This window comes from Paroedura picta, chromosome 16 (assembly GCF_049243985.1).
Source record: "Paroedura picta isolate Pp20150507F chromosome 16, Ppicta_v3.0, whole genome shotgun sequence".
Classification (NCBI taxonomy): Eukaryota; Metazoa; Chordata; class Lepidosauria; order Squamata; family Gekkonidae; genus Paroedura; species Paroedura picta.
This window is the reverse complement of record NC_135384.1, coordinates 7690271-7715982: the sequence shown is the minus strand read 5'-3', so window position 1 is coordinate 7715982 and position 25712 is coordinate 7690271. Positions and strand designations below refer to the sequence as shown.

The 25712-nt window shown below is 48.3% G+C and overlaps 1 protein-coding gene across 3 annotated transcripts; it reads left to right on the top strand.

Annotated features, from left to right (window-relative positions):
• The first annotated feature begins 551 nt into the window (after nt 1-551).
• On the top strand, nt 552-21149 carry KCNJ14 (potassium inwardly rectifying channel subfamily J member 14). Of its 3 annotated transcripts, XM_077314257.1 has the most exons (4): nt 15430-15545; nt 16389-16716; nt 17465-18306; nt 19585-21149. In XM_077314257.1, the coding sequence occupies exons 2-4, from the start codon at nt 16668-16670 to the stop codon at nt 20143-20145; spliced, it is 1452 nt and encodes a 483-aa protein (XP_077170372.1). In that variant the 5' UTR covers nt 15430-15545; nt 16389-16667; the 3' UTR covers nt 20146-21149. The 3 variants fall into 3 exon arrangements, with proteins under 3 accessions (XP_077170374.1, XP_077170373.1, XP_077170372.1); XM_077314259.1 differs by lacking the exons at nt 15430-15545; nt 16389-16716 and adding an exon at nt 552-711; XM_077314258.1 differs by lacking the exon at nt 16389-16716 and having other exon boundaries at nt 15389-15545.
• Nucleotides 21150-25712: the final 4563 nt, after the last annotated feature.

Genomic DNA, 25712 nt, shown 5'->3' with positions numbered 1-25712 from the left:
ACTTAAATTCATGTTTACACATCTAACTAGCCATGTGAGGTAAATATGGCCCAGATGGGCTTGGTCTGTGATTTATCACCCCTGCCCATCCAAGGCTTGAACCATTAGTGGATTCCACCAGGCTGTTTCTGATCCCCTGGGAGCATTTTCCATGCATTGATCTACCAGCCAGAACGTTTATTGCTTAGTGTTGAGAGAGGAAATAAGGGGATCTGAGGGCATTAGAGAGAATGAAAAAAAAAATCTAATGACCTGATAATGCATGGGAAGAAAATCCACAAAGAGGCAAGGAAGTGAAAGCTACAGCTACATTCTACTCCTCCTACAGCTCACTTTTGATATCCTCTTTTTTTTTAATGCTCTCTCTCTCTCTCTCCCTCCCTCTTTCCAGCTGCCCTAAACAGCTGGAGAGAGACACAAACAGCGGCCAATCCCCAAAAGCCAGGGGAGGGACATGTCCTCACCTCCTTCTCAACTCATGGCAAATTGCAAATTCTCCAGGGATTAGCTGGGATCTACGGTCCCAACAGTTGGTCTGGGGGGAACAAGCGAGTGTGAAAGCCAGAAGAGAGAGGCATCTTCCTCAACGTCTAGGGGAAAAGGGGGGAGGAGGACGAGAAGGGGAAGAGGAGGAGAGCAGAAAGGTGCCAGCAAGGTTGGAGTGAGCCCCTACAAGCTTCAAAAGATGGAGTGGCGCTCAGCTACCAGGGGGTAAGTGGCTTCTTTGCAAAGAGGTATCTGGGGAGAAGTGCATGATGGTGAAAGGAGGGGTGACAACATGTCACAGAGCATGAGTGGCCTCTTGACACTCATCCTCTTTGGCCAACATTGACGGGGACCACCTGGATGCCATAGCAGCTAAGCGAACTGGAGCCTGAATGGGTAATTCGAGAGAAATAGGTAGAGAGCAGCTGTCCAAGGAGCTAGAAGTCATGGGCATTTATGGGGTAGTGTGAAAACAGGACGGCATGAGTTTTAAGTGATGGTGTGATGTACCAAAACCAGGAAGAGATTTTTCACAGTCAGTTTAGAAGTGGAATCGGCAGCCTAAGGAGGTGGTGAGCTCCCCCTCACTGGCAGTCTTCAAGCAGTGGATGGACAGATGCTTATCCTGGATGTTGTAGGCTGATCCTGTATTGTGCAGGGGGTTGGACTAGATGGCCTGTATGGCTCCTTCCAACTCCAGGATTCTATAATTTTATGCAAGTTCTAAAGAAAGAAGCAATCTGCTGGGAGACAGTGGGAGGGTGGATGGGTGCAAAGGGAAGGAGAGAAGCCCGTTGAGCCATGCGCCGATAAACAGTTTGCAGATAGATGAGCATGGAGAGATGGGTCCACGGTCAGGGACTGTTCAAAAAGGAGGTAGGAAGCAGGGCTGAGATTGTCATTGGAAAGATCAGGTCTCATATTCAGGTCTAGGTTTCTAATGCCAGCTCAGGTGTGCCCCAAATGGGAATGCAGCTGGCTGTCCCACCTCAATTTTTCCTTTCACTGGAATGATGAATATGTGTCACTTCTCTTTCTTGTCCTCTCTGAAGTGAATATTTAACATGATAGAAGATACTTGACCCGGCCAGCGTCTGATACCTGTGCTTAGCACTTTGCGATTCGACTCTAGACCCATGACCTTCAGCTGACCTCTATACACAAACTGAAAGAGTAAATTGTCACTGCATCCCCTTCCAGTGGAGACCCAAGGGGCAATCGTGACGAGTCTGATGCTGGCTAGAGGAGGTCACTAGCACAGGGGTGGCCAAACTGTGGCTCTCCAGATGTCCGTGGACTACAATTCCCAGCACTGACAGGATCTCATGGGAATTGTAGTCCATGGCCATCTGGAGAGTCACAGTTTGGCCATCCCTACACTAGAGGAAGTAACCTTGGGGGTTCTCTTCTGAGTAGGTACTGTGTGGTTCTAAATTGTCTGGACAGGATGCTGGACTGGACGGAATTGTCCCAGTTTTGTTTTCGCTTGCTTGGAGAATAGAACTGGGTCATATCTGGGTCAGGAAAGAATTTTTCCCAGGGCCACATGAAATAATGATTGTAGAGGGCTTGGTATGATGACAGAGGAAGGTGGTTCTCGTATACGGTGTGGTTTTGCTTGTCTACAGGAATCTGCAGGTTTTATTTGGTCTTCCTCGATATCTTTGCTTGCTACTTGTGGGGCGCTTGATTGTGAAGGTCATTCTGGTAGGTAGAGGGTAGGCTCAGAATTGGACGGTCCTTTTCATGAAACGTTGCTGTGGAATCCTGCACCTGAGAGAATTCAGCCTGAGTTTTTTGATAGATCAGTCCAGTTTTCCATAAGTGTGTCCTACCCAGCACATTTCCACCCCTTAAGATGCCTTCAGCGAAAATCATCTCAGGATAGGTTTTGTGGGTGCAGTAAGTGCAATTCACAACATCCCATAATGTTTCTATAGAAATCTGCCCTTAGAGATGAGGATGGATAAGTTACTCAGTGGCGCTTGAGGGGGCTGGATTTGCCGATCTCTCCTTCTATTTCCTATTAGCTGTTTCACACAAACAAGGATCCTTTGCCTAGAAGCAACCTGTTCCAGCTATCCAAGTTCTTCTCTATGTACATTTCCTTGTATGGGCCATTGGACACGACAGAAGTGCAACACAAGTAAGGCTCCCTTTCCGCCATTTTATCCACACGTGCTGGCAAGGGCTCATGGGAATCGTAGTCCATGGAAATGTGGAGACCCCCAGTTTGGCCACCCCTGTAGCGCAGGGCTGACTTAAAGCAAGGGCATCCTAGGCCCTTTCCCACATGAGCATAGGGGCCCCATGCTAATCTACGTATGTATTGAGGATTTGTGATATGTGAGTATACAAGTTGAATTTGTGCTGGGGATTTTAAGGTTCTGTGTTTTTACCATTTTATTGTAAACCTCCGCGAGTCTTTGGGAGCAGCGGCATATAAATCAAAGTATAAATAAGTAAGAATAAAAGAAATGCTATTGATAATTTGGAAGCAAGGCTTCCATATCAGCTGGGACAGTTTCCAGTCTCCCAGCGGGGCCTGGAGATCTCTTGGAATTAAAAGTGAAAGAGATCAGTTCCCCTGCTTGGGGGGGCGGACCGTATGTAATTATTCCCTGCTGAGGCCCCTCCCCTTTCTCAAAACCTGGCTCCACCCCCAAACCTCTGGAAATTTTCTAACCTGGGGAGATTGTGCTCTGACCTTTTTCACCCAAGTCAGTCTGTTGACTTCTCTGTTTCAAAACTTCACTTCCCTGTTTTAAAATATCACCCCTGACTGGTAGCTTCTTACAGGGAGAAATCAGCTTCCTCCAACAAGCATGAAGTATCAGTATTAAATCCATGGGTTCAGGAGCACGGAGGCAGTGAAATCTTTCAGCTCCTGATTAGCTGAACTGGTACGCTGAACTGCCATCCACCGAACAAGCCCCCCAATATATACAATACAGATACAGAACAAAAGAACTTTCCAAGGTTGCAGGCAACTAGATACATGATTTATTTAAAGCGATTGGATCCCTCATGGATCTGGCCAAGCACTGTCCAAACAGCCTTTGGGTACACAAAAGCAGTATATAAAAACCAACTCTTCTTGTTCTTCTTGTTCTTCTTGTTCTACTACTACTACTACTGCTGCTGCTGCTGCTGCTGCTGCTACTACTACTACTACTACTTCTTCTTCTTCTTCTTCTTCTTCTTCTTCATAATTTAACCTAAAAACTATAAAGCCATACATCAATAAGAGCGGCACACCAATTTTTTAAAAAAATGAACAACTTTCATAGTAACAACATTAGCCCTCATTCTCCTTGCTGACATTTTAGAAAGCAGAATCAGACAGAAGAAAGATGATCTTCTCAGTAACGGAATAAGAATTCAGACCGGGTAAAATCTTAGCAAGGAATTTGGCCCTGGGTTGTACATAAAGCAGGCAGTCAAGTAGGTCATGAGGTAAATCCTCCAAAGCTTGCATACTACAAATACAGAAGCGTTGATTCTTTGGTGTAAGTTTATAACGGCCAGCCAGAACTGCCCCATCTCCAGAGGAGGGTTTGAGGTAAATTCCCCTCAGACATATCTGCCACAGTTAGTGCTGCAGATAGGGGGAACGATTCCCACGCCCCAGTCTTTTCACACACTCCTGGGTAGCTTGGGATTTGTTACCCGCTGTTTTTTCTTTTCTGTCACCTCTTCCTGCCAAGAGAAGATGGCTCTTGGCTTGCTTGCTGACCTTGAACTGCACAGCTCCCCTAAGCGGTATTAATACACCAGTGGCAACTTAAAACTTCTCGAGAAACAGGGCTGTGTATTCACATCCCGCTCCCCTGGATTAATTACAGATTAAAAAGTGGCTTTAAAGTTCAATTCAGGGTTTGTCTACATGGGGAAGTGAGCTTAATCTGTATTAACTTGGGCGAGGATTTTGCTATGGGGGCTAAACCCTGCATTGACAGGGAAATAATGACCAAGCCCCCAAACACACAGAGAATCTTTTGATCCAAGTCCCATATCCCTGACCGACGGATGAGGTTTGTGCACGGTGTCCCTCCACGGACTGTTTCCGCACCAGCAATATCATTTGGATTTGCAATTTTAAAGGGTCAACTCTTTTGCCCGTTTCCGCACTAAAATTTGCTTCTTCGGACGCAGGCCTGAATTTCCCCCTCACTTGCCCTGCAGCAAAGGAATCCCCAGAAAACCAGATTTCATCTTTTCAAGTAGGGTTTAACGGGGTCTGATTCAGGGCTGCCCAGTGAGGAAAAGCATGCAGTGGGGTTTTTCCCTGAGCCTGCCATTTTGCGTTGTTTGGGAACACCCCTCCTTTCCTCATCACCATCCTCCCTCCCCCAGTAAAGACTTTACCTTCTTCAGAGTCTTCCCAGATCCAAGCATACCTGTGCATTCACTCTACACCTGATCGCTTCTCCACTGCTTTGCGAAGGAACGTGGGATGTGGCCCCACTAAGTGAGCGAGTCCCATGGGATAAAGCTCCCATTTGTGCCATGAGGGATGCAGTGTCCAAAAAATTAGCTGATTTTGTAAAACTGTAGCCTAAGGAGGTGAGTAGCATATAAGAACCCCCTCACTGGCAGTCTTCAATCAGTGGCTGGCCGGAGAATTATCCTGGATGCTTTAAGCTGATCCGGCATTGAGCAGGGGTTGGACTAGATGGTCTCTATGGCCCCTTCCAACTCTGTGATTCTAAATGGGGGAAGGGAACTGTTCCTCTCCATTTCCAACCCAGTATTCCCATTTCCAGCGTTTCCACTGAAGCCCACTCAGGATTGGATTGCTCACTTTGGGTTGGGAAATCCTTGGAAACTTTTTGGGGGGGAGCCGGAATTTGGGGCAGGGAGGGACCTCGGTGTTGTATAATGCCATGAAGCCCACCCTCCAAAGCAGCCCTTTTCTCCAGGGGAACGGATCCCTCTAGGCTGGAGATGATATGTAATTCCAGGGGAATCCCAGGTCCCACCTGGAGGCTGGCGTCCCTACTCAGGACTGGCCATGCATCTCTCCCAGCCGTGCCGTGCTTAAGACGGCCTCTTTCCTGGCCTGCCCACCCCCTGCTCTGCCCTGCTCTGATTCTTAGCTTTGGTAGGGACCAGCACAGTTCAGCGTGCTGTGCCCTCTGGGCAGCCGATCAAGGGCGGCAGGTCTCTGGCAGCGGCAGGAGGGTTTTACGCTGGCTTTTCAGCCCTGACGATTAATCAGACCAGGAGCATGTCTTTAAGAGATGAGCAGACCACCGACTCCGGACGGGGCAGATGTGTTCAGTCTGACAAAGCCGGGAAGGGGGGGGAGGAATCCAGAACTCACTCTGTCTCTGTCTCTTTCTCTCTCACACACACACACAGACACACACACATTCCGTATTTTGCGACACCTCCCTTACCCTGAGGTTTGCCAGCCAGCAAAACCAGGAACCAGCCTGGCCTGCCTTGACACTTTGAACAGAGTTTAATCTGTAGAAATCAGATCTGGGGCCAAGGGACCAAGCCCTATGAAGATAGGCTGAGGGACTTGGGAATGTTCAGCCTGGAGAAAAGGAGATTGAGAGGGGACATGATAGTCCTCTTTAAGTATTTGAAAGGTTGTCATTTGGAGGAGGGCAGGAGGCTGTTTCCGTTGGCTGCAGAGGAGAGGACACGCAGTAATGGGTTTAAACTACAAGTACGATATAGGCTAGATATCAGGAAAAAAATTTTCACAGTCAGAGTAGTTCAGCAGTGGAATAGGCTGCCTAAGGAGGTGGTGAGCTCCCCCTCACTGGCAGTCTTCAAGCAAAGGCTGGAGACACACTTTTCTTGGATGCTTTAGGATACTTTGGGCTGATCCTGTGTTGAGCAGGGGGTTGGACTAGATGGCCTGTATGGCCCCTTCCAACTCTATGATTCTATGATGAATTCTATGAGTAAGGGGTTTTTTTTAATGGTTTGTGCCTCACCTACTAAGTGCCCTAAATCAAGCTACTGTTGAAGTGGATTCTCATGGATTCTGGTATAGCAGCTACCATCCTCCGAGAAGATAATAGGTTAGGTCCACTCAGCTTTCTCAGCACATAGTACTCAATCTACAGCCCCCATCCCACATAGCTTTGGTCCATGCTGGTCCCATAACCCCCTGCATGGCCGTTCCTGATGGTCACATCTATGACCCCTCTGGAATTCACCCATATCCTTTTACTGAAAATATGAGGACCCATTTGGCTTTTAAGTCAACAGAAAGTTGTAGCACCTGAAGCACTGGTGTTGAATACCGCCTTCAGGTACTCGTTTTGGAAAATACCTAGAGATGTGGGGGGTGGAGCTCCAAGACGGTAGGGTCTGGGGAGGTACTTCCATGGGGTAAAATGCGTGGAGCAGGCTTTCTCAGCCAGGGGTTGGTGAGACCCTGGAGTTTTTTGACAGCCCTGGAAGGATTTCCCAAACGGGCGGGAATTAATTAATTGTTTGTGTATTTTTAAAATCTGGTACATGATGGGCCTGGAGGGGGTGGAATAGAAGGTGAGATTCAGCCAGTTTCAGGGACATTTAAGTCACATCGATCGCAACAAGAGAAGAAGTAGAAGAAGAGTTGGTTCTTATATGCTGCATTTCTCTACCTGGAGGAGTCTCAAAGCAGCTTACAGTCGCCTTCCCTTTCCTCTCCCCACAACAGACACCCTGTGAGGTGGGTGAGGCTGAGGGAGCCCTGATATTCCTGCTCAGTCAGAACAGGTTTATCAGTGCTGTGGCAAGCCCAAGGCCACCCAGCTGGATACATATGGGGGAGCAGGGAATCAAACCCAGCTTGCCAGAAGTCCGCATTCCTAACCACTACACCAAATCTCTAAAAAAATATTTAAGCGTGTGCTGTTGAAACCAAGGGGGACTTAAATGCACTTAAGCTTGTTGGACTCTTCTGCTAAATATATCTCCCAAACAAAAGCAGTAAACTAAAGATGAAATTATAGCACAACGAACCCCAAGGCAGAAGGAAAATTAACATCCCTTTGGGCCCACGGCCCAAGCATTGATTCCCAAAAGTGAAAGTGTGGTAACAATGAGGCCCTTGAAGAAAGCTATTCCACGGTTGTGTTGCCACCACAGAAAGCTCTCTGTTCTCTCACTCCTACGGTTTTGACCTTCCAAAGATGTGAAGCAGAAGACCCTTAAAAAGATCTCCTGGGCAAAGTTTAGCTGTGGGAAGCCGACTTCCCTTTTTATTCTGTCCCTGCTGTCCATCTGCACGTATAGGGACCTGTTTTGTTTATAACTTTCCTCCGCAGCATGAGCTGGGAATGGAGCTCTAAAAAGGTGGAGAAGCTAGTCTCATCTCAGACTGAAGACACAGTCTAGATATGGCCAGTAAGATCAAGAAGGGAAGCCAGATCCGGGAATAATTTGTCTCCATGTCACGGCTCAGGTTTCTGCAGTGCATTACTGCCCTTGCTTCACCCAGAGGAATGTGAGCATACCTCTCGTACGCATGCATGCATCTTTCCTGGGTGCTGCTTGCTCAGCACGGTTCACGGTGGCCTGGATAGGAATCGCTGCAATCCAAAATCTTTACGATATACCTAATGGTGCTGGTGGGAACCATCAGCTGCAATGGTTCTCAGCCTGGGGGTTAGGACCCCTTTGGGGGTCAAACGACCCTTTCACAGGGGTCGCGGCAGGGCAAGCAGCTTGGCCAAGGGGAGGCCATCCAGTCAACAATTGCTAGAACATTATTACACATTTAACCATTTACCGTTTCAACGTAACTGAGGAAATCTTCAAATAAGGATGTTTGACGACAAATGGTGAACCAAATATGAATGAATGAATGAATGAATGAATGAATGAATGAATGAATGAATGAATGAATGAATGAATGAATGAATGAATTCTGGTTTAAATGACATGTTTGAAGGCAGTGTTTAAGTTACATGGTGTTTATAATCTCTTCTGTGAGCTGAACTAGAGTCCTGTCAGTTTCATCTATAGAATCTCCTGCTGAATAAATCTTTGTTGGTCTTAAAGGTGCTGCTGGACTCTGATTTTATTGGATCAATTTTTATTTATATAAAGAATACTGTTGTTGTTTTAAGGCCTATACAGAGGACTTTCTGTTAATATTTTATTATATTTATAATACCGCCGTCCCGTTTCGGCTCAGTGCGGTTTACATCGAAATTAGAGAAACAATGCAAAAAACATCATGATTTTGAAATGTATAATAATTCCTCGTGGCGTGACTTGTAATGGTAGGGCATTTACCATTTAACTTTTAGCGGAGGACATTGTAAGGCGCCGTGGTTTTGATCCTAGAGTCAGCGGCAGTGTTTTGCTGATACCCTGTTCTCCCAACCGTTGTGGGCAGAATGAATGTGTGAAAGGAAGATGGTGTGAAATTATTCTCCTTCGCCCTCCCCTACAGCCTGCGGGCATCAGAAACAGAGCATGTATGCATACAAGTTGTACATAGGCAGTCTTTCCACACAAAATACCCTCACTGGCATGCATAGAGCTCTCATCTGGGTGAACATATGGAAGTTGTGGGAATAGAAGATGAGCACAACCCCCATTCACACACACATCACTCCACATGTGATGTGGACTCATGATCCTGCGTTGAGCAGGGGGCTGGACTAGATGGCCTTTATGGCCCCTTCCAACTCTTTGATTCTATGATTCTATGATTCTATGTTCGTTTCCCACACGGACTGCACAAAGCAAGCTCTTCAAAACGCTGAAGGAAAGGCCGGTTTCATTTCTCAGCTTGAGGAGCTGTTAATGGTACAGAAATTACCTCAGACAGGTTGAAATGCCCAACATATCTGCTAGAGACCTCTTGTCACCTGAACCAAGATTGGGGGACCCACCTGTTTCGCTCTCTCACACTTTTGCACGTACACTCACCTGAGAGGGAAAACCAGATAGCTCAGGCCTGAGCCAGAATCCTGTCAGAAATTGATTGGCCCCCTTATCTCCTCGGGAGAGAGCAACAAAAATGTAGAATTTACACTTTCCCCTAGAGCGCCGAATATTGGCCTATCTCAAGATGACTGTCAAGTCTAATCATTTGAAGTTGTGGGGAGGGAAACCAGAAGACAGAGGCAGGCACCGCACCTATCGATATGCACACAGATACCACAATCGGAGGAGGGTCTAATTTCAGCCCTTGGGGAATCCTTTTCTAAATGCAGGAGAGGCAAGTGCCAACATAGTGTAGCATCAACCTCTAAGCTGGAGGCCTGGGTTTGATTCCCCACTCCTCTTCCACGTGCAGCCAGCTAGGTGACCTTGGGCCACTCACAGTTCTCTTTAGAGCTCTCTCAGTCCCTCCTGCCTCGCAGGGTGTACGTTATGAGGAGAGGAAGGGAAGGTGATTGTGGGCCACTTTACTTCTTCGGGTAGAGAAAAGAGTGGTATAAAAACCAATTCTTCTTCTTTGTAGTCAACATCCCCATATTTTTAACAACTCCTTAAATATTCTGCTCCATTCTTCCGGACATAGGGACTGCCTTCTAAAATGCCATTTTATCCTCACAATGACTCTGTGAGGTAAGTCAGGCTTCAAGTATGGGACTGGCCCAAGGTCACCTTGCAAACTTTCATAGCTGACCGGGGATTCGAATGTGGTTCTTTCAGATGCTGTTCTGGCATTCCATCTGCCATACCATAATATCTAGCCCTGTTTCTCTTTTCCAAAAATCAAGAAAACAGGCTTCTGCTGACTGCCACCCTTTCACTGGACCGTTCCGCTTAGCACGTTGCCAAACTTATTTTTGTGGTGCCGTTCAAAATAGCTGGAGTTTCCAGCAGAGAAAAGGTCAGTTCAGTTCTGCCACTCGTAAAAGATTCCCCAAGTCAAACTGGTCCTCAGTGACAGCAGTATAATCTGACCTCAAGCTCAGTTGCATAGCCACAAAAAATCTCCCCTCAGATCATCTTTCACAGGCCCCGTCAGTAAAAAAAAAAAAAAAAGATCGTTAGGCTCTTCCATTCTTGTGAAATACTTTTACTTCACCATCTCCTAAGGCTCGTGTTCATCACCTGGGATCCCAAACCTTTGTCATCCTGACCTAACACGGTGTGTGCAGCTACAAAATGGCTGCCACAAGAGGCGGAGTTCCTTTCCCGTTCCTGAATCCCGTTGTGGCCCTGTAGCTGCATGAAATCCACGCAGTACTGCACAGAGAGCGTTCTCCACCAGCAGGAGCAGAAAATGACATTGAGAGGGAGGGAGGGAGAGAGGGAGGGAGGCAGAACTCTCTTCTGGGCCAGAAATCTTGTCTGAGATTAGATATTGACTTTGCCATGAAATTCCACTTAATGCTAAGCCTGACATCCGCTTTATTTGGAAGCATAAGCTTCCCCTGCGTATGCAACTACAAGGAAAGGGAGAGGCGGAGGAGCTGCGTGCTTTGTCAGGCAGGACAAAGCTCCTGAAGGACAACGGCAGCTGGGTAAGAATCCCAAGGGCTGGTTCTTTTTACAAGCCCCAACACCTGTGTGTTCAGGGGCCATTCCATTCTTCAGATAACGGCCTGCACTGGCCAGAGGTGCTTTTCCCCCACATAAATGGAACAGCTAAAATGACAGCCATGTAATAGGAAGGCTTTCAACAGGCAAAAATCTTAAGAGAAGCCATGCTGGGTCAGCCCAATGGCCAACCCTGTAGCCAAAACCCTGGTGCAGTCAGGAGGTCTACCAGGGGGGCTGGAACTGCCAAAACCCTGCCACTGTTGCCGCTCCAAGCTCCAAGATAACAGAGCATCGCTGCCCTTGACATAGTCTTATATTTATTTTATTTATCAATTGACGTGCCAGCCTTCTATCTATACCTTATGGCTAATAGCCACTGATGACGAACCGCTGCTCCAAGAAAAAGAGTTGGCTCTTATATGCCACTTTTCTGTAGCAGAAGGAGTCTCAAAGCGGCTTCCATTCGCCTTCCCTTTCCTCTCCCCACAACAGACACCCCGTGAGGTGGGTGAGGCTGAGAGAGCCCTGCTAATACTGCTCGGTCAGAATATCTTTATCAGTGCTGTGGTGAGCCCAAGGTCACCCAGCTGGTTGAATGTAGGGGAGCAGGGAATCAAACCCAGCTCGCCAGAAGTCTGCACTCCTGACCACTACACCAAGCTGGCTGTTATCCAGCTAACACTTGAAACAATCTATGCTTGTGTGCCATGGAGATCATACAGTCAGGAGCAGCATTCCTTACAAGTATGAACTTTGACTCAGTTCACACTAGCAGTGCTTGCCTCCAGGTGGGACCTGGGGATCCCCTGGAATTATAGCTCATCTCTAGACTACAGAGATCATTTCCCCAGGAGAAAATGGGTGCTTTGCAGGGGGGACTCTGTGGCATTGTACCCCACTGAGGTCCTTATCTTCCTCAGATCTCCCCTCCCCACCCAGCCTCCAGCAGAAAAAGATCAACAGAGAGAGAGAGAGAGAAAGAGAGAGAGAGAGAGATTTTCTAGCTGGAATGACCCAAAACTGATGCAACCTTGCCCCTTGGGGAGAATCTTTCTCTCAAATATTACAGCATTCGCAGATCTTTGAAGATACAGTCAGTGTCCCCTATCAAGGGTTGTTCATCCGATTGTCATCCTACGACGGTAAAAGAAAAGATATCTAAAAGAACTTTATTGTGCCGTGGCCAAATAAACTTTCTTGACTTCAAAAGTGACCAAAGCATTCTTCTGTACTTTTAAACTATTTGCCTGACTTCTGACAGCTACGTATTCATCACTGAATAGGTACCCTCTGTGCCCTTTGAGTTGCTAAAAAAGACTTATATTACAACTCTGGAGAGATAAATGCCTGGCTTCCATAATCCAGTGGATTGAGCCTTTCACAATCTTATCAGCATTTGAACATATGGCATAGAGACAACAAATTGTTTATGGATGCATCTTATTGATGCTTATTGAGCAGGCTTGAAGCATTGCTGTATTTTTTTTCTGCTTCAGGCTTGTAAATGTTTTCTTTAACAGTTTTTAAGGAGTGGGTCCACTTTATGTTCTATCTATATTGTTGTATATGTTGCACTGCCTCTGATCCTAAGGAAGCTAAATGTGTGAGTCCAAAGGAAACTTTAAAACCAACAAAGTTTTATTCAAGGTGTGAGCTTTCGTGTCTGCTACTTCAGACCAGCACGGCTACCCACCTGAATCTATCAAAAATGCAATAGAATCCCTCATGGTTGTTATCACTGCTTGAAGAACTGTACCATTCATTCATTCATTCATTCATTCATTCATTCATTCATTCATTGGATTTTTATGCTGCTCTCCCGGTGAACTGACTCAGGGCAGCATACAACATAATCTTTGGTCACAATAAAAATAAAACCCATTTATACAATCCTAAAACCATTAAACAGCACTTTTGATTAGCAGCAACACCAACATGGTCGTCATTTCTTTGTGGGCTGCTTCTAAACAGATGTTCCCAAGGGAGTGACCTTTAAGGGGAGAGGCCATTCAATATTATAGGCTCTTTGGACCCTACCAAATGCTTGGCAGAAGGGCCCCGTCTCACGGGCCCTGCAGAACTGAGCCAACTCCGTCAGGGCCCTGATGTCCCCCAGGAGCTCATTCAGTTAGGAATATTTCTCTCGATCCCAGTGTGAAAAGAAAACCAATCCTTTGCCACACCAATGAAACTGTGGCCAAACCACTCTCCATCTATTGATTACAAATTTGGTGTGACCAGCAAGAGGCCACAGTGCAGAGCCAAGTATGACCCATGAGACACCAGTTGTTCCAACCCCATACACTTTAGTCATGTACAACAAGGGTAGTCAACCTGTGGTCCTCCAGATGTCCATGGACTACAATTCCCATGAGCCCCTGCCAGTGTTTGTACAATAAACAGTAGCAATGTCCATCTGCAATAGATCGGCTATATTTGAGTGGTACCACCTTAAAGACCAACAAGATTTGGGGGGGGGGTGATTATTTTGTGGGTCTCTAAAATACCACTCAAGAGCCTCTTGTGGCACAGGGTGGTAAGGCAGCAGAAATGCCATCTGAAGCTGTCTGCCCATGAGGCTGGGAGTTCAATCCCAGCAGCCGGCTCAAGGTTGACTCAACCTTCCATCCTTCCGAGGTCGGTAAAATGAGGATCCAGCTTGCTGGGGGGTAAACGGTAATGACTGGGGAAGGCACTGGAAAACCACCCCGTATTGAGTCTGCCATGAAAACGCTAGATGGCGTCACCCCGGGTCAGACATGACCCGGTGCTTGCACAGGGGATACCTTTACCTTTACCTAAAATACCACCGGACTCAAACATAACTCTACAATAAACAGGAGCATTTTAGAGGGATGGAAACCATGAATTATCCAGGGACTGCCTTGGAGATGTGGAATCTAATGGGTGCAAATCTGAAAGAAGTGAGTGTCAGGTTTCCTAAGTGCCCGAAGCCGGGGGGGGGGGGGGGGGTCACCACTGGTTTGCATAGTGCTTTACAGAGATGCTGCCCCAAGGAGTTTACAATCTCAAATTCCATTCAAGGGAAGCAATAGAGGAAGGTGGAGGTTATAGTAAAAGTAGGGGAAGGCAAGGCTAAGATCTACTATAGGATAAGTATAGTGGTTTGATAACGACATAGATTATTGCAGAGAGGTTTGGTGTCATGCACCACACGTTCCGAGTGGAAGAAGAAAAAGGAGTTCGTTTTTTGTATCCTAGTCTCAAAGTGGCTCACAATCGGCTTCCTTTCATCTCTCCACAACAGACAATCTGTGGAGGTGGGTGAGGCTGAGAGAGCTCTGGGAGAAACTGCGCTGTGAGAACAGCTCTGATAGGACTGTGACTAGCCCAACGTCACCCAGCTGGCTACATGTGGAGGATCAAGGGATCAAACCCAGCTTGCCAGATTAAAGGCTGCCACTCTTAACCACTGCACCAAGCTGGCTCTCTAGATGTAAGAAGCAGATGGAAGGAGAAAGGGTAGATCTTTGAGGGATTCTCTGCCCTCCAGAAGGCAGTAAAGTGGGGAGCAAGAGGAAATCAAACAGATAAAGAAAGGAAGGAAGACTCAACAATCAAGATTCCTGGTGCTTCGAGGAATGCACGCTCAGAAATATCCAACCTCCTTTTTATTAATAAATACAGAGAACAGAGTTTCTCTTCTATCAGTCTTGAATGTGGGTCCAGTAGGATGGGCGATGCTAAGCCAATAACAGATTGAATAATTGGGAGCGCTGATGTAATATTGGGGTGAGTGGAATGGGATGGTATAGAACAGGAGGCAGCCAAACTGTGACTTCTCCAGAGGTCCATGGACTACAACTACCATGAGCCCCTGCCAGCATGCTGGCATGGGCACATGGTAATTGTAGTCCTTGGACTTCTGGAGAAACCACAGTTTGGCCACCCTTGTATCAATACCATCCCATTCCACTCACCCCAGTATTACACCAAACTGTGGCCAAGCTAGCTTCTCCAGAGGTCCATGGACTACAACTACCATAAGCATGCTGGCAGGGGCACAGGGTAATTGTAGTCCATGGACCTCTGGAGAAGCCAGTTTGGCCACCCCTGTATCAATACCATTCCACTCACTCCTATATTGCACCAAACTCTGGCCAAACGGTGGCTTCTCCAGAGGTCCATGGACTACAACTACCATGAGCCCCTGCCAGCTGGCAGGGGCTCATGGTAGTTGTAGTCCATGGACCTCTGGAGAAGCCACCGTTTGGCCACCCCTGGTGTAGACAGAGGCCTCGGAGGAGCTTAATACCTTCTCTCACACCCAGGCACATCTGCCCCTTTTCCGTAAGATGAATATTCTGGCCTTCCTTGTCCCCTCGCGGCTCTCATTGTGGCTTTGACTGGTTCCTTTGCCTCGGGCGACTGAAAATTTATTTCGTAAGCAATTTGTGCAGGGAAGCCTGAGGGTCTCCCTCTTGAGTAGCGAACGGGAGCCACTTCCTCACCACTCCCTTTTGCTCCGAGGGGATATATTAACTGCCGCGGATGCTAGCGAAGGCAGCGCTTCTGGACCCCGCCGGGGATAAGACAGGTTCATACCTGCTGTCCAGTTACCGTGCAACAGAAGCCAGGTAAGGGCACTCCTGTATCAGAGCTTGTCTCCGAAAGGAGAACTGCTGAACTAAAGTGTGTGTGGGGGAGAGCGGGAATGAGGAAGAGGTTTGGCACTGACCGGAATTGTAAAAATTGGGAACGGCAGGCTGGGGCCAGCCTCAAGGTGGGAGCTGGGGATCCCCCAGAATTAGCGCTCATGATCAATTCCCCTGGAGAAAAAGATGGTGGATTCTGTGCTGTTGCACCCCACTGAGTTCCCAGCCTTTTCCAAGCTACACTCCCAAATCTCCAGGAGTTTCCCAACCAATCCTAAAACCCATTCCTGGGAGGGGGGGGGGGGATACTGACAACCGTCCATCGAACTGTGCCCTAGTCCTGTGATTCTTAACCATGGAGTAGAGAAGTGTTGGGAAAGTAAATGAGGAAGCATATAGGGCTTTAGGCAGCCCCTTCTTTCCTCCACTTGCAACTGCATGTTGTTGTGAGCAGTTCAGATTGCAATCCGTTGTAAACAGCTCAGGGCTAACCACCCTGCACTGAGGGTCAAATGTCAGGGCTGAAGTTCTCTTAGTCGGCCTCATCGAGGTCTGTGCATCTGATGAATATACCTACCGAAATAAAGGTGTCTGTGTCCCGGTCCCCCCCCCCTTTCTCTTTCTGAGCCACAGACCACCATCTTCAAGAAGACACGGAGGGGGCTCATGCCCTGCTTACCATAAGAAATGCGAGGCTGTTCTTTTTGGGCTGTGTTTTGCATAGCTGTGTGGGTTTTTCTTGTCTGTTCCCTGTGACTCGATGTATGTATTTATCGATCTTGAAGCCTCCTTCAGCAACCAGGGAATTTTGCTTTGTTTTCCCAGAAACTCTTTTCATTGCCTCAGTTTGTCCCCGAAATATGTCACCTGAGCATTGCTTTTACCTCCAAATGACCACGTTCTGCTCCCGTGAGGAATGTGGGGGTTTTGATCCGGGAATATAGCCACCGTCCGTTTCGGAATGCCCAAAACCACAGTGTCTTTGACCCAGCAGGACACTTCTTATATTCCTAATGCAATGTGGCGAGGCAATGTCAGGCAGAGGCTCATGGGAATTGTAGTCCGTGGACATCTGGAGAGCCACAACTTGGCCACCCCTGCTCTATGACATCACCTCACCGAGTCTGCCCTTCAAAGAAACCACTTTCTCCAGGTGAAGCGATCTCTGTAATAAATACAACAAATAAACCTTTATTGAAAGCGGAAGAGGGCAGGTAGCGACATAAAACAAGCAGACGTTCAGCATATAAAATCACATCATCATAAATATAAACAGTAGAAACATGTTATATTTCGGTAGCCCCCGACTAGTTTAGGCTTGCGTGGGTTTCAAATCCTAGATGGCAGATCTTCCCTCTGTTTGCACAGTGAGGGTCCATTCTTGAGGGTCCCTGAGGGCCCCACCAATAGGCCTGGTAGAACAGCTCTGACTTGCAGGCTCTGCGGAACTGGTCAAGATCCCAGAGGGCCTTGATCTCTTTCAGAAGAGCATACCACCAGGCTGGGGCCGAGGCTGGAAAAGCCCTGCCCGAGGCCAGTCTCACCTCCTTGGACTGGGGAACCTCAGCAGGTTTTGGTCAGATGACCTTAATGCTCTTGGGGGGGGGCGTTAGGGCAGTCAGCAGATCAATTGTAATTCTGGGAGACCTACAGGCCCCACCTGCAGCTTGACGACCCTAGCACAGATGCCCTTTAAGCCAGTGGTCTAAATCAGGGGTAGTCAACCTGTGGTCCTCCAGATGTCTATGGCCTACAATTCCCATGAGCCCTTGCCAGCGTTTGCTGGCAGAGGCTCATGGGAATTGTAGGCCATGGACATCTGGAGGACCACAGGTTGACTACCCCTGGTCTAAAGCATTACAGTCTTAATAATGAGCCTTCTCCCTTTTCCTTCTCCACAGGTTGCCCGGGAGCGACGTGCGTCGATCGCGCCACAGCTAAAACCTCCTCCGTCGCCATCTTGTCCTGCACAACACACAGGCTGGGCCACCAGTCCCCCAAGCCCGGCCTAGCCTTGGCCGGGACCAAGGCCAGCCCCTCAGAGATGGGGGTAGCCCAAGCCATCCGCCGCCTCAGCAGCGGCGATGGGGCAGGTGAGCTTCGAGAAGAAGAGGCCGTGGAGACCCCGCTCAGCTGCCCCAACGGCAAGCCGGTCCCTGCCCAGCCGCGCAGCCGTTTCGTGAAGAAGGACGGTCACTGCAACGTGCAGTTCATCAACATGAGCGAGAAGGGCCAGCGGTACCTCACCGACATCTTCACCACTTGCGTGGACATCCGCTGGCGATGGATGTTTGTCCTCTTCTGCCTCTCTTTCGTGCTCTCCTGGCTCCTCTTCGGCTTCACCTTCTGGCTCATCGCGGCGCTGCACGGGGATCTCGGCCCCGAGTTCTCCCCGGCCCCCAAGCCCTGCTTCTCTGAGGTCACTAGTTTCATGGCTGCCTTCCTCTTCTCTCTGGAAACCCAGACGTCCATCGGGTACGGCTTCCGCAGCGTGACGGAAGAGTGCCCGGCCGCCGTGGTGGCCGTCGTCATGCAGTGCATCGCCGGGTGCATCCTCGATGCCTTCATCGTCGGGGCCATCATGGCCAAAATCGCCAAGCCCAAGAAGCGCAACGGCACCTTGGTCTTCAGCGAGACGGCGGTGGTGGCGATGCGCGATGGCAAACTCTGCCTGATGTGGCGCGTGGCCAACCTACGCAAGAGCCATCTGGTGGAAGCCCATGTCCGGGCCCAGCTACTGAGGGTAAGGATGGTGTTATGGGGGACGTGCGCCTACCTGATACAAGGGGGCAGGAGTTAGAGGTCCCCAAGAGAGGTCAATTGTTGAGCGAATCTTAGAAATCCCTTGAACAGACACCGGACTCCTCCAGGGTTAATAAATCAAACTAAAAACCGGGTTGACAAACTGATGAATGGATGGCCGTAGACAAGGGAAGAGCAAGGGAGATGTACACCAGGTGCACTCACCTACCAATATGTCTTACAGGGGTGGCCAGATTGTGGCTCTCCAGATGTTCATGGAGTACAGTTCCCATGAGCCCCTGCCAATTGGGGAGCGCGGTATATAAATATAATAAATATAATGAATAAATTGTAGTCCACGAACATCTGGAGAGCCACAGTTTGGCCACCTGTGGCTGCCCGGGGTAACAATCCTGCTTACTAAAGTTAATCATTTGGAGTTCTCTATTGGTAGGAAAGGGAGGGAAAGTTTGTGAGGAGATGGGTGGGTATAAGAATCCTTCTGGCTCAGACCAGGGGGTCTTATATGGTTCAGACACCATGAAGCTGCCTTATACTCAGTCAGACCATCACAAACTGGCAGCAGCTCTTGGGGGTCTCAAGGGAAGGTCTTTCCCATCGCACTGGAGATGCTGGGAACTGAAGCTGGGTCCTTCTGCATGCCAAGCAGATGCTTTACCACTGAGCCACAGCCTCCCATCCTGTTTTCTACTGTGGCCCATCATACTTTCGAAGCAGGAAATGGAATCCCTGTCCCCCTCCCATTGCCTCTCAGCAGCTGGGATGTCTTGGTATGCTACCTCTGAACACGGAGATACCCTTTAGGGATCATAGCTGAGAGGCACGGGTAGGCCTGCCCTCTGGGATTCCTTTTAAAAGCCATCAATGCTAATTGTCGTTAATAGATATGGAAAATATACTTTGGAAGGTACACAAGTAGCTGGAAGGGCAGAAGAGATGAAAGGCAGGCGGGATTAAGTGGATGGGTGAGTTAATGGGAAGCTTACAAGGGGCTCGGAAGGAAAGAGGGTCATTGTTTTGAAAGCTACTCAGAGGCACTCTTGCAAACAAGAAACTTATTTTTGTCTACACTGTGTTTGCAGGAGACGGGAGGCAAATTGGGCTGTATGCTGCCTGCAGTGGCCAGAAGACAATAATGTTACCAAACATGATCATGAAAATGTCTGCTGGTCTTTGCAAACTGTATTTTGCATATCCCAATTCAGTATTAGGTCATCACAAAAACGCATTCCCTTTTTCTCCCCCTTACTTCCCACAGCCTCGCGTGACCCCCGAGGGGGAATACATCCCTCTGGACCACATCGACGTGAACGTGGGTTTCGACAGCGGCACCGACCGCATCTTCTTGGTGTCCCCGGTGACCATCATCCACGAGATCGATGGCGAAAGCCCCTTCTACGAGTACGGTCCTTCCGAACTGGCCAAGGGCGACTTTGAACTGGTGGTCATCTTGGAAGGCATGGTGGAAGCAACGGCCATGACCACCCAGTGCCGCAGCTCCTACCTGCCAGGGGAGATCTGCTGGGGCCACCGCTTTGAGCCCGTGCTCTTCGAACGGCGTGGCCACTACGAGATTGACTACCGGCACTTCCACCGCACCTACGAGGTGCCGGGAACCCCGGAGTGCAGTGCGAAGGAGCTGAGCCAGCGCAAGTACAGGGCGCCTCCCGCCGGGGTCACCACGGCCCGTGCCTCCTTTTGCTACGAGAACGAAGTGGCACTCCGGTCCTGCCGCGAAGAGGAAGAGGAGGAGGAGGAGGAGGAGAAGCAGACGAGCCGGCGGGTGAGCCTGGAGACCGAAACGGCCATGGCCACATGACACCGCCGATGTCCTTTGACTGAGGAGGGTTGGGTTGGGCAGGAAGAAGAAGCGAGTGCAGCGTGTGGCCACATGACAGCGTGGCACGGATGGACAGCTGAGGCGACTGGTCAACGGTTAACACTTTCACAACTAGTTCATCCTGTCGTCCCCCACCCCACCCCCCAAAGGAAAATCCTTGACTGGCCAAGTCTCAACAGGTGGAACCAGCTAGAGTCACGGTCTAACCGATGGGAGAAATAAGTCATTCTTTAGCATGATGGCCAAAGGAGGAGGCTGGTGTGAACCAGGGGGTTCCCCATGACCCTTCAAGCCGCTTAAGGGATGGCGGGGGCGATGTTGCAGAAGGTAGAACGGCGAACCGAAAAGAAATCTCAAAACCGGACACTTGAAGGAAGCGGGGGATTCCTAGGTCTCTAACAAAGCTCGGTGTGGCCTGATCTTTGGTAGTCCAAAGTGCTGCCTAGTCCTGATCTTGGGGAAGGGGGGGGGCTAGGAATGATGGTTTCTATGGTTCAGGTGAGGCTTAATGGAATAATAAATGTTTTACTTTATGAGACAAGGGGCCAAACTTAATGGAGCTCTGCGAAAGACGTTTGTGCTGGGAAGTATGAGCTGCAGACCTCCGTGGCACTTTAAAAGAGGGAGAGAAGAAAGTTTTTATACGTTATGCTCAGTGGATGGTGTGACGTTGCAGGGGTGGCTTGGTGAATAGGATTCAGAGGGGCTCTTTGCTCCCTGAGAGCTAAGTGTGGTGGGGCTTTTTTATGTTCACCATGCAGGAAACTAAAAAATTACCTTGTCACCCTTGAGAGTTCTTTTATCGTCCACATGGAGAAAACCCAGATCTTAGGGTCTTATATTCCAGCAAAAGCAATTGACAGGTGTGACACGGGCCAACTGGAGCTGGATATAAGGAGAGTGCTTAAGGAAGGAGGCGAACAAAGCTTGTAAAATGTAACCTGCTGTGAAACGAATTTTCTCATTAAAAAGGAAAAAACGAATCCTTGGCAGTCCCGTATGTTGTGAAACTCGCAGAAGAAACAAATCTCACATCCTCTAGCATTTCACACCCGAAAATAAAGATGTTAAAAGAATATCCCTGTTATCAGAACGAGGATCCCTGCCCAAGGATCTTCTCCCTCAACATACTGGTGAAGGCTGTATTCTGCATACACCGCATACATAGTACCCTGACTCTGAAATTGTTTCGCTTCTGCTCAATTAAAAGCCGAGATGGTAATCATTTGCTTTGTGATGATAAACTGAAACACCAGCGGTCAAAAAAGGCCTCAGCTGCTGCAGTGTGGGGACTGACATTGACCTACATAGACACAAGATGTTAACTGAGAAATTCTTGGGAGATTTGGGGGGAGAGCCTGAGGAGGGAGGGGCTCTTGCCAGCTCTGAACGGATAAATTCTTGGGAGATATGGGTGATGAGCCTGTGGAGGGACAGGGGTGGGTGGGGATCCTCTCTGCAGCATAAGGCCACAGAGTCCATTCCCCAAAGCCGCCACGTTCTCCAGCGGAACTGGAGTTTGGAGATCACTTGAAATTCTGGGAAACCTGAAGGCCCTGATTTGGAGGCTGGCAACCTGAACACACACAAATCTTTACAGCACAATCCTGAATTCACTTGCTTGGAAGTAAACCCTGTTGAATGGAACTTAATAGGATTCTGAGTAGACCTGCTTAAGATGGCATTGTGATCTTCTAAGGCAGGGGTAGTCAACCTGTGGTCCTCCAGGTGTCCATGGACTACAATTCCCATGAGCCCCTGCCAGCGTTTGCTGAGGAAAGGAAAAAGAATTCTTGTAACTCTGGGTAGTGAAAATCTTGGGTGGGGGGGAATTGGGGGGGATGAAAAAAAGAGGGGCCTCATCAAGGCCATAGAGACCACCCTTCAAAGCAGTCATTTCTTTTCCAGAGAATCTGATTTCTGTAGCCTGGAGATCCATTAAGATTCTAAGGCCTCCCCAGGCCCCACCTGGAGGTTGGCAACCTCATTTCACTGTCCCATAAAACACTCACAAAATGGCCCCTGATGGAAGCTCTTTGAGAGAAGGAGAGAAACCCAGAGAATCTACTCCTCTCTCTCACACACACACACACAAACTAAATGTATGAATTCTTTAAACAATGAACACAGAAGTCAGCAAACAATGCACAATGAGGAGCAAAGGTGAACAAGGAAAAGAGCAGCTGACATTTCAGTCCAACTCTATTGCCTTCTGATCAGCTAGGAAGATCTGGCCGAATGTGGGGAAAGGGGAACGATTTGGGGAGGGGGCACGGGCACCTTCTTCTCCTATTGATTGGTCCTTACTCTGTGTAGTACAGGGTGCAAGAGGGTTGGGTCTCATGGGTCAGATCTGTCTCTTATATTGTCTAATTTACTGGCACCCTTAATCTTCCAGTAGGGAGGGAGGGAGGGAGGGAGGGAGGGAGGGAGGGAGGGAGGGAGGGAAGGAAGGAAGGAAGGAAGGAAGGAAGGAAGGAAGGAAGGAAGGAAGGAAGAAAGAAAGAAAGAAAGAAAGAAAGAAAGAAAGAAAGAAAGAAAGAAAGAAAGAAAGAAAGAAAGAAAGAAAGAAAGAAAGAAAGAAAGAAAGAAAGAAAGAAAGAAAGAAAGAAAGAAACTTCGTAATGTTGGATGACAATCCCACTATAAACAGCTGCTGCTCAAACTGGTCTGGTGAGACCAGCGTAGGCTGAAGGTCACAGCGGTGAGAGCTCAGATTGGATTCACAGCTGGGCGCTCAGATTAACATGGCCACGGTTTCGTCACTAATCCCAGCTGCTTTGCACCAGAGCACCGGAGGGGGGCTCCGCATGGGCCGCATGCCCCTCCCTGCCCGCTCCTCTCCCCAAGCGGTCGCCCTGACGCCTGAAGCTGTTGGCATCTTCAGTTGCCCCCTGGCACTGTCGAGGTGTTGGGATGTCAGGAACTCCTCAGCATTCACCCCTAAGCAGGTGACACCCTCAAGTGGGGACAGATTCTCCTGGAGTCTAAAATAAAACCCTCATGAATCTGTAATCTCTGGGCATGTGGGAGGTGAAGGTCACCAGAGTACGGGGCAACGGTCAGATATTGGATCTCACCCCCTGGCGGCCAGTGGGCCACTTCACACGTACCTGTGAATGCCTCAGCGTTGTCGAAAGCCTTCATTTTGACCAGCCAAACTGGTGCCACAGCTTCTCCCTCCCCTTCCCTCTGCCCTTTGTGAAGTACCCCCGTCCTAACTTCCATTTACAAAGAGCACCAAGGCTATCTACCTGCCTTAGAAAGGGCAATTTCACCTGCCTCGTGAAGTAACATGGGGGGAGGGGTGTTTACTACTGAAGGGTAACAAATAGCTAATTAGCACAACAAAACCAGAGTCCAGTAGCACCTTTAAGAGCAACAAAAATGTATTTAAGGCGTGAGCTTTCGAGTGTAAGCACTCTTCCTCAGACCAGTGCAAGCACTCGAAAGCTCACGGCTTAAATAAATCTTTGTTGGTCTTAAAGGTGCTACTGGACTCTGATTTTATTGTGCTATTTCAGACCAACACAGTTACCCATTTGAAAATAGCTAATTATTTAGTGTACTTTATACTATTATTATTACTATCGCAGTGGAAACGTGGAAAAACTGTATGTTTTTTTCTGCCTCAGGTACCAAAGAGCTTTGGGCCAGCTCTGTCTGACATCACCAGGAAAGAACAGAGCAAAACGGGGAAAGCCACCCTCAGCATGGAGAAAAAAAGAAATTCCTTTGTGTTTCTCCTGTCAGAAGTGGAATCTCCCAGCCCTTCTACAGAGCAAAGTGTCCTGTGGGGGGCATAAGCAGACAAGCAGACCCTCAGATAGGTTGGGCCCAAGCCAGGGATGGCCTTCAAGGTCAAAACCAAAACCTCTCCCTTCAACTACGGAGGTCTCTCTTCCAGCTTTGATAAGTCCTTGTATAACATCTGCCAGGCCTGTAAGAGCAGACAGCCACAAGCCGTTAAACAGACATTGCTGTTTCTCATGCAGGATAAACTGATCCCGAGCTCACGAAAATACGGAGGCTTTTTTTTTTAAAAAGGAACCGAGCAAACGGGATCTTCTCACCCAAAAGGATGGGTTCTTCACTGTGTTGGTTGTAAGGAAGGGAATTAAGGCCCAGGAAAAAGGATTTGCTCCCGTCTCCATCCTCTGCTAGCAATACATCCATCATGTGGCCCCCTCCCAAGTGATTAGCATCCACAGAGCAAACTAGTAGAAACAGATGGTTCTCAAGTGGCCCTCACCCTGACCTGCAAGCAACCCCTTTCTCTGTGAAATTTCAGTCCTCAAGAGCCAATACTTCCCCACTAGCTCTCAGTTATCCAGTTATCTCTCAGACCGGCCAAAGACACCCCTTCACGCACCCCAGTGGTCTGTTAGCACCCACATTAAGATCTCCTCCATCAGTTTTGGGTGACCTTTTAGGCAAGAAATCTGGGCCTTTGCATGATGTTACTGCACACTCTGGCGTCCTCGTCTGGAACTGCAAGATCTACATTTTCCATTTGCTAATGGTGTTGTCACAGATCGCACCAAACTCAACTTTTGCAGATCTTGAATCTTAAACAGATTAATTGCACTTAAAAATTCAGAATAACCAGGAGGATCAAAGGCATTTTTAATGTCCTGGGCAAAACTACTCTGTATAGTAACATGTACTCGTGTGAGTTTCCTGCATTGTGCAGGGAGTTGGAATAGATGCCCGTTTTTCAGGGAGCCCCTGATCTGAGTCGCAGATTGAGTGATTCCTCGATCCCATGTTACATTTATGAAGCTTCCTTAGCCTCCTGCACAGGGAAAGTAAAAAAAGCACTGGGATAGCAATATGGCAAATCAAATATACAGAGTAGATTTTTATGGAGTCTTCAAACTTCCATTGTTCTTTATTCAACATATCCCAACGTGTTTTGCTCTTTGGCTTTTTCAAGGGACTTCAATTTCAGTGTTTTGAAAACCAACTTCGATATTGAGGAATAATCTCCTAACAGTGAGTAAGATTGTTTTTAACAATTGCTACATGTCTGGAATGCCTTTAGCTACGCCAGCAGAGTCTGGCCAACAGCTGTCCCACTATTACAGCTTGGCAAAGGTTGAATTTCTGCCTGGGCACTGGTGCAGTATCGCTTCAGCGTTAATAGCAAGGGGATTCAAGCGGGAAGCCAAGATGATCTGAAGCAGCAGGAGAAATTTAGAGTCCAGGGGCACCTTTAAGACCAACAAACTTTTATTCAAGCATGAGCTTTTGTGTGCACACACACTTCCTCATGGGATGGAAGTACCCCATTCAAACTTATAGGGAGAGTGTGAGAGTAAAGGAACATCCAACATAATAAAACTGGTTGACAGATTCCGGCAATCAATAGGGGGAAATAGCAACCTGGATTTGTTTGCATTCCCTTGGGATTGAATTGCACGGGAAACATTTGGCAGGCAATAAATCCACGTCCACTTCAAGGCAATAATGGGAAAATAGATAATCAATTACTGGGTTTTATTTGCTCATCCCTTGGCTCAGGGGTCCAAGATCAACCAGAACTT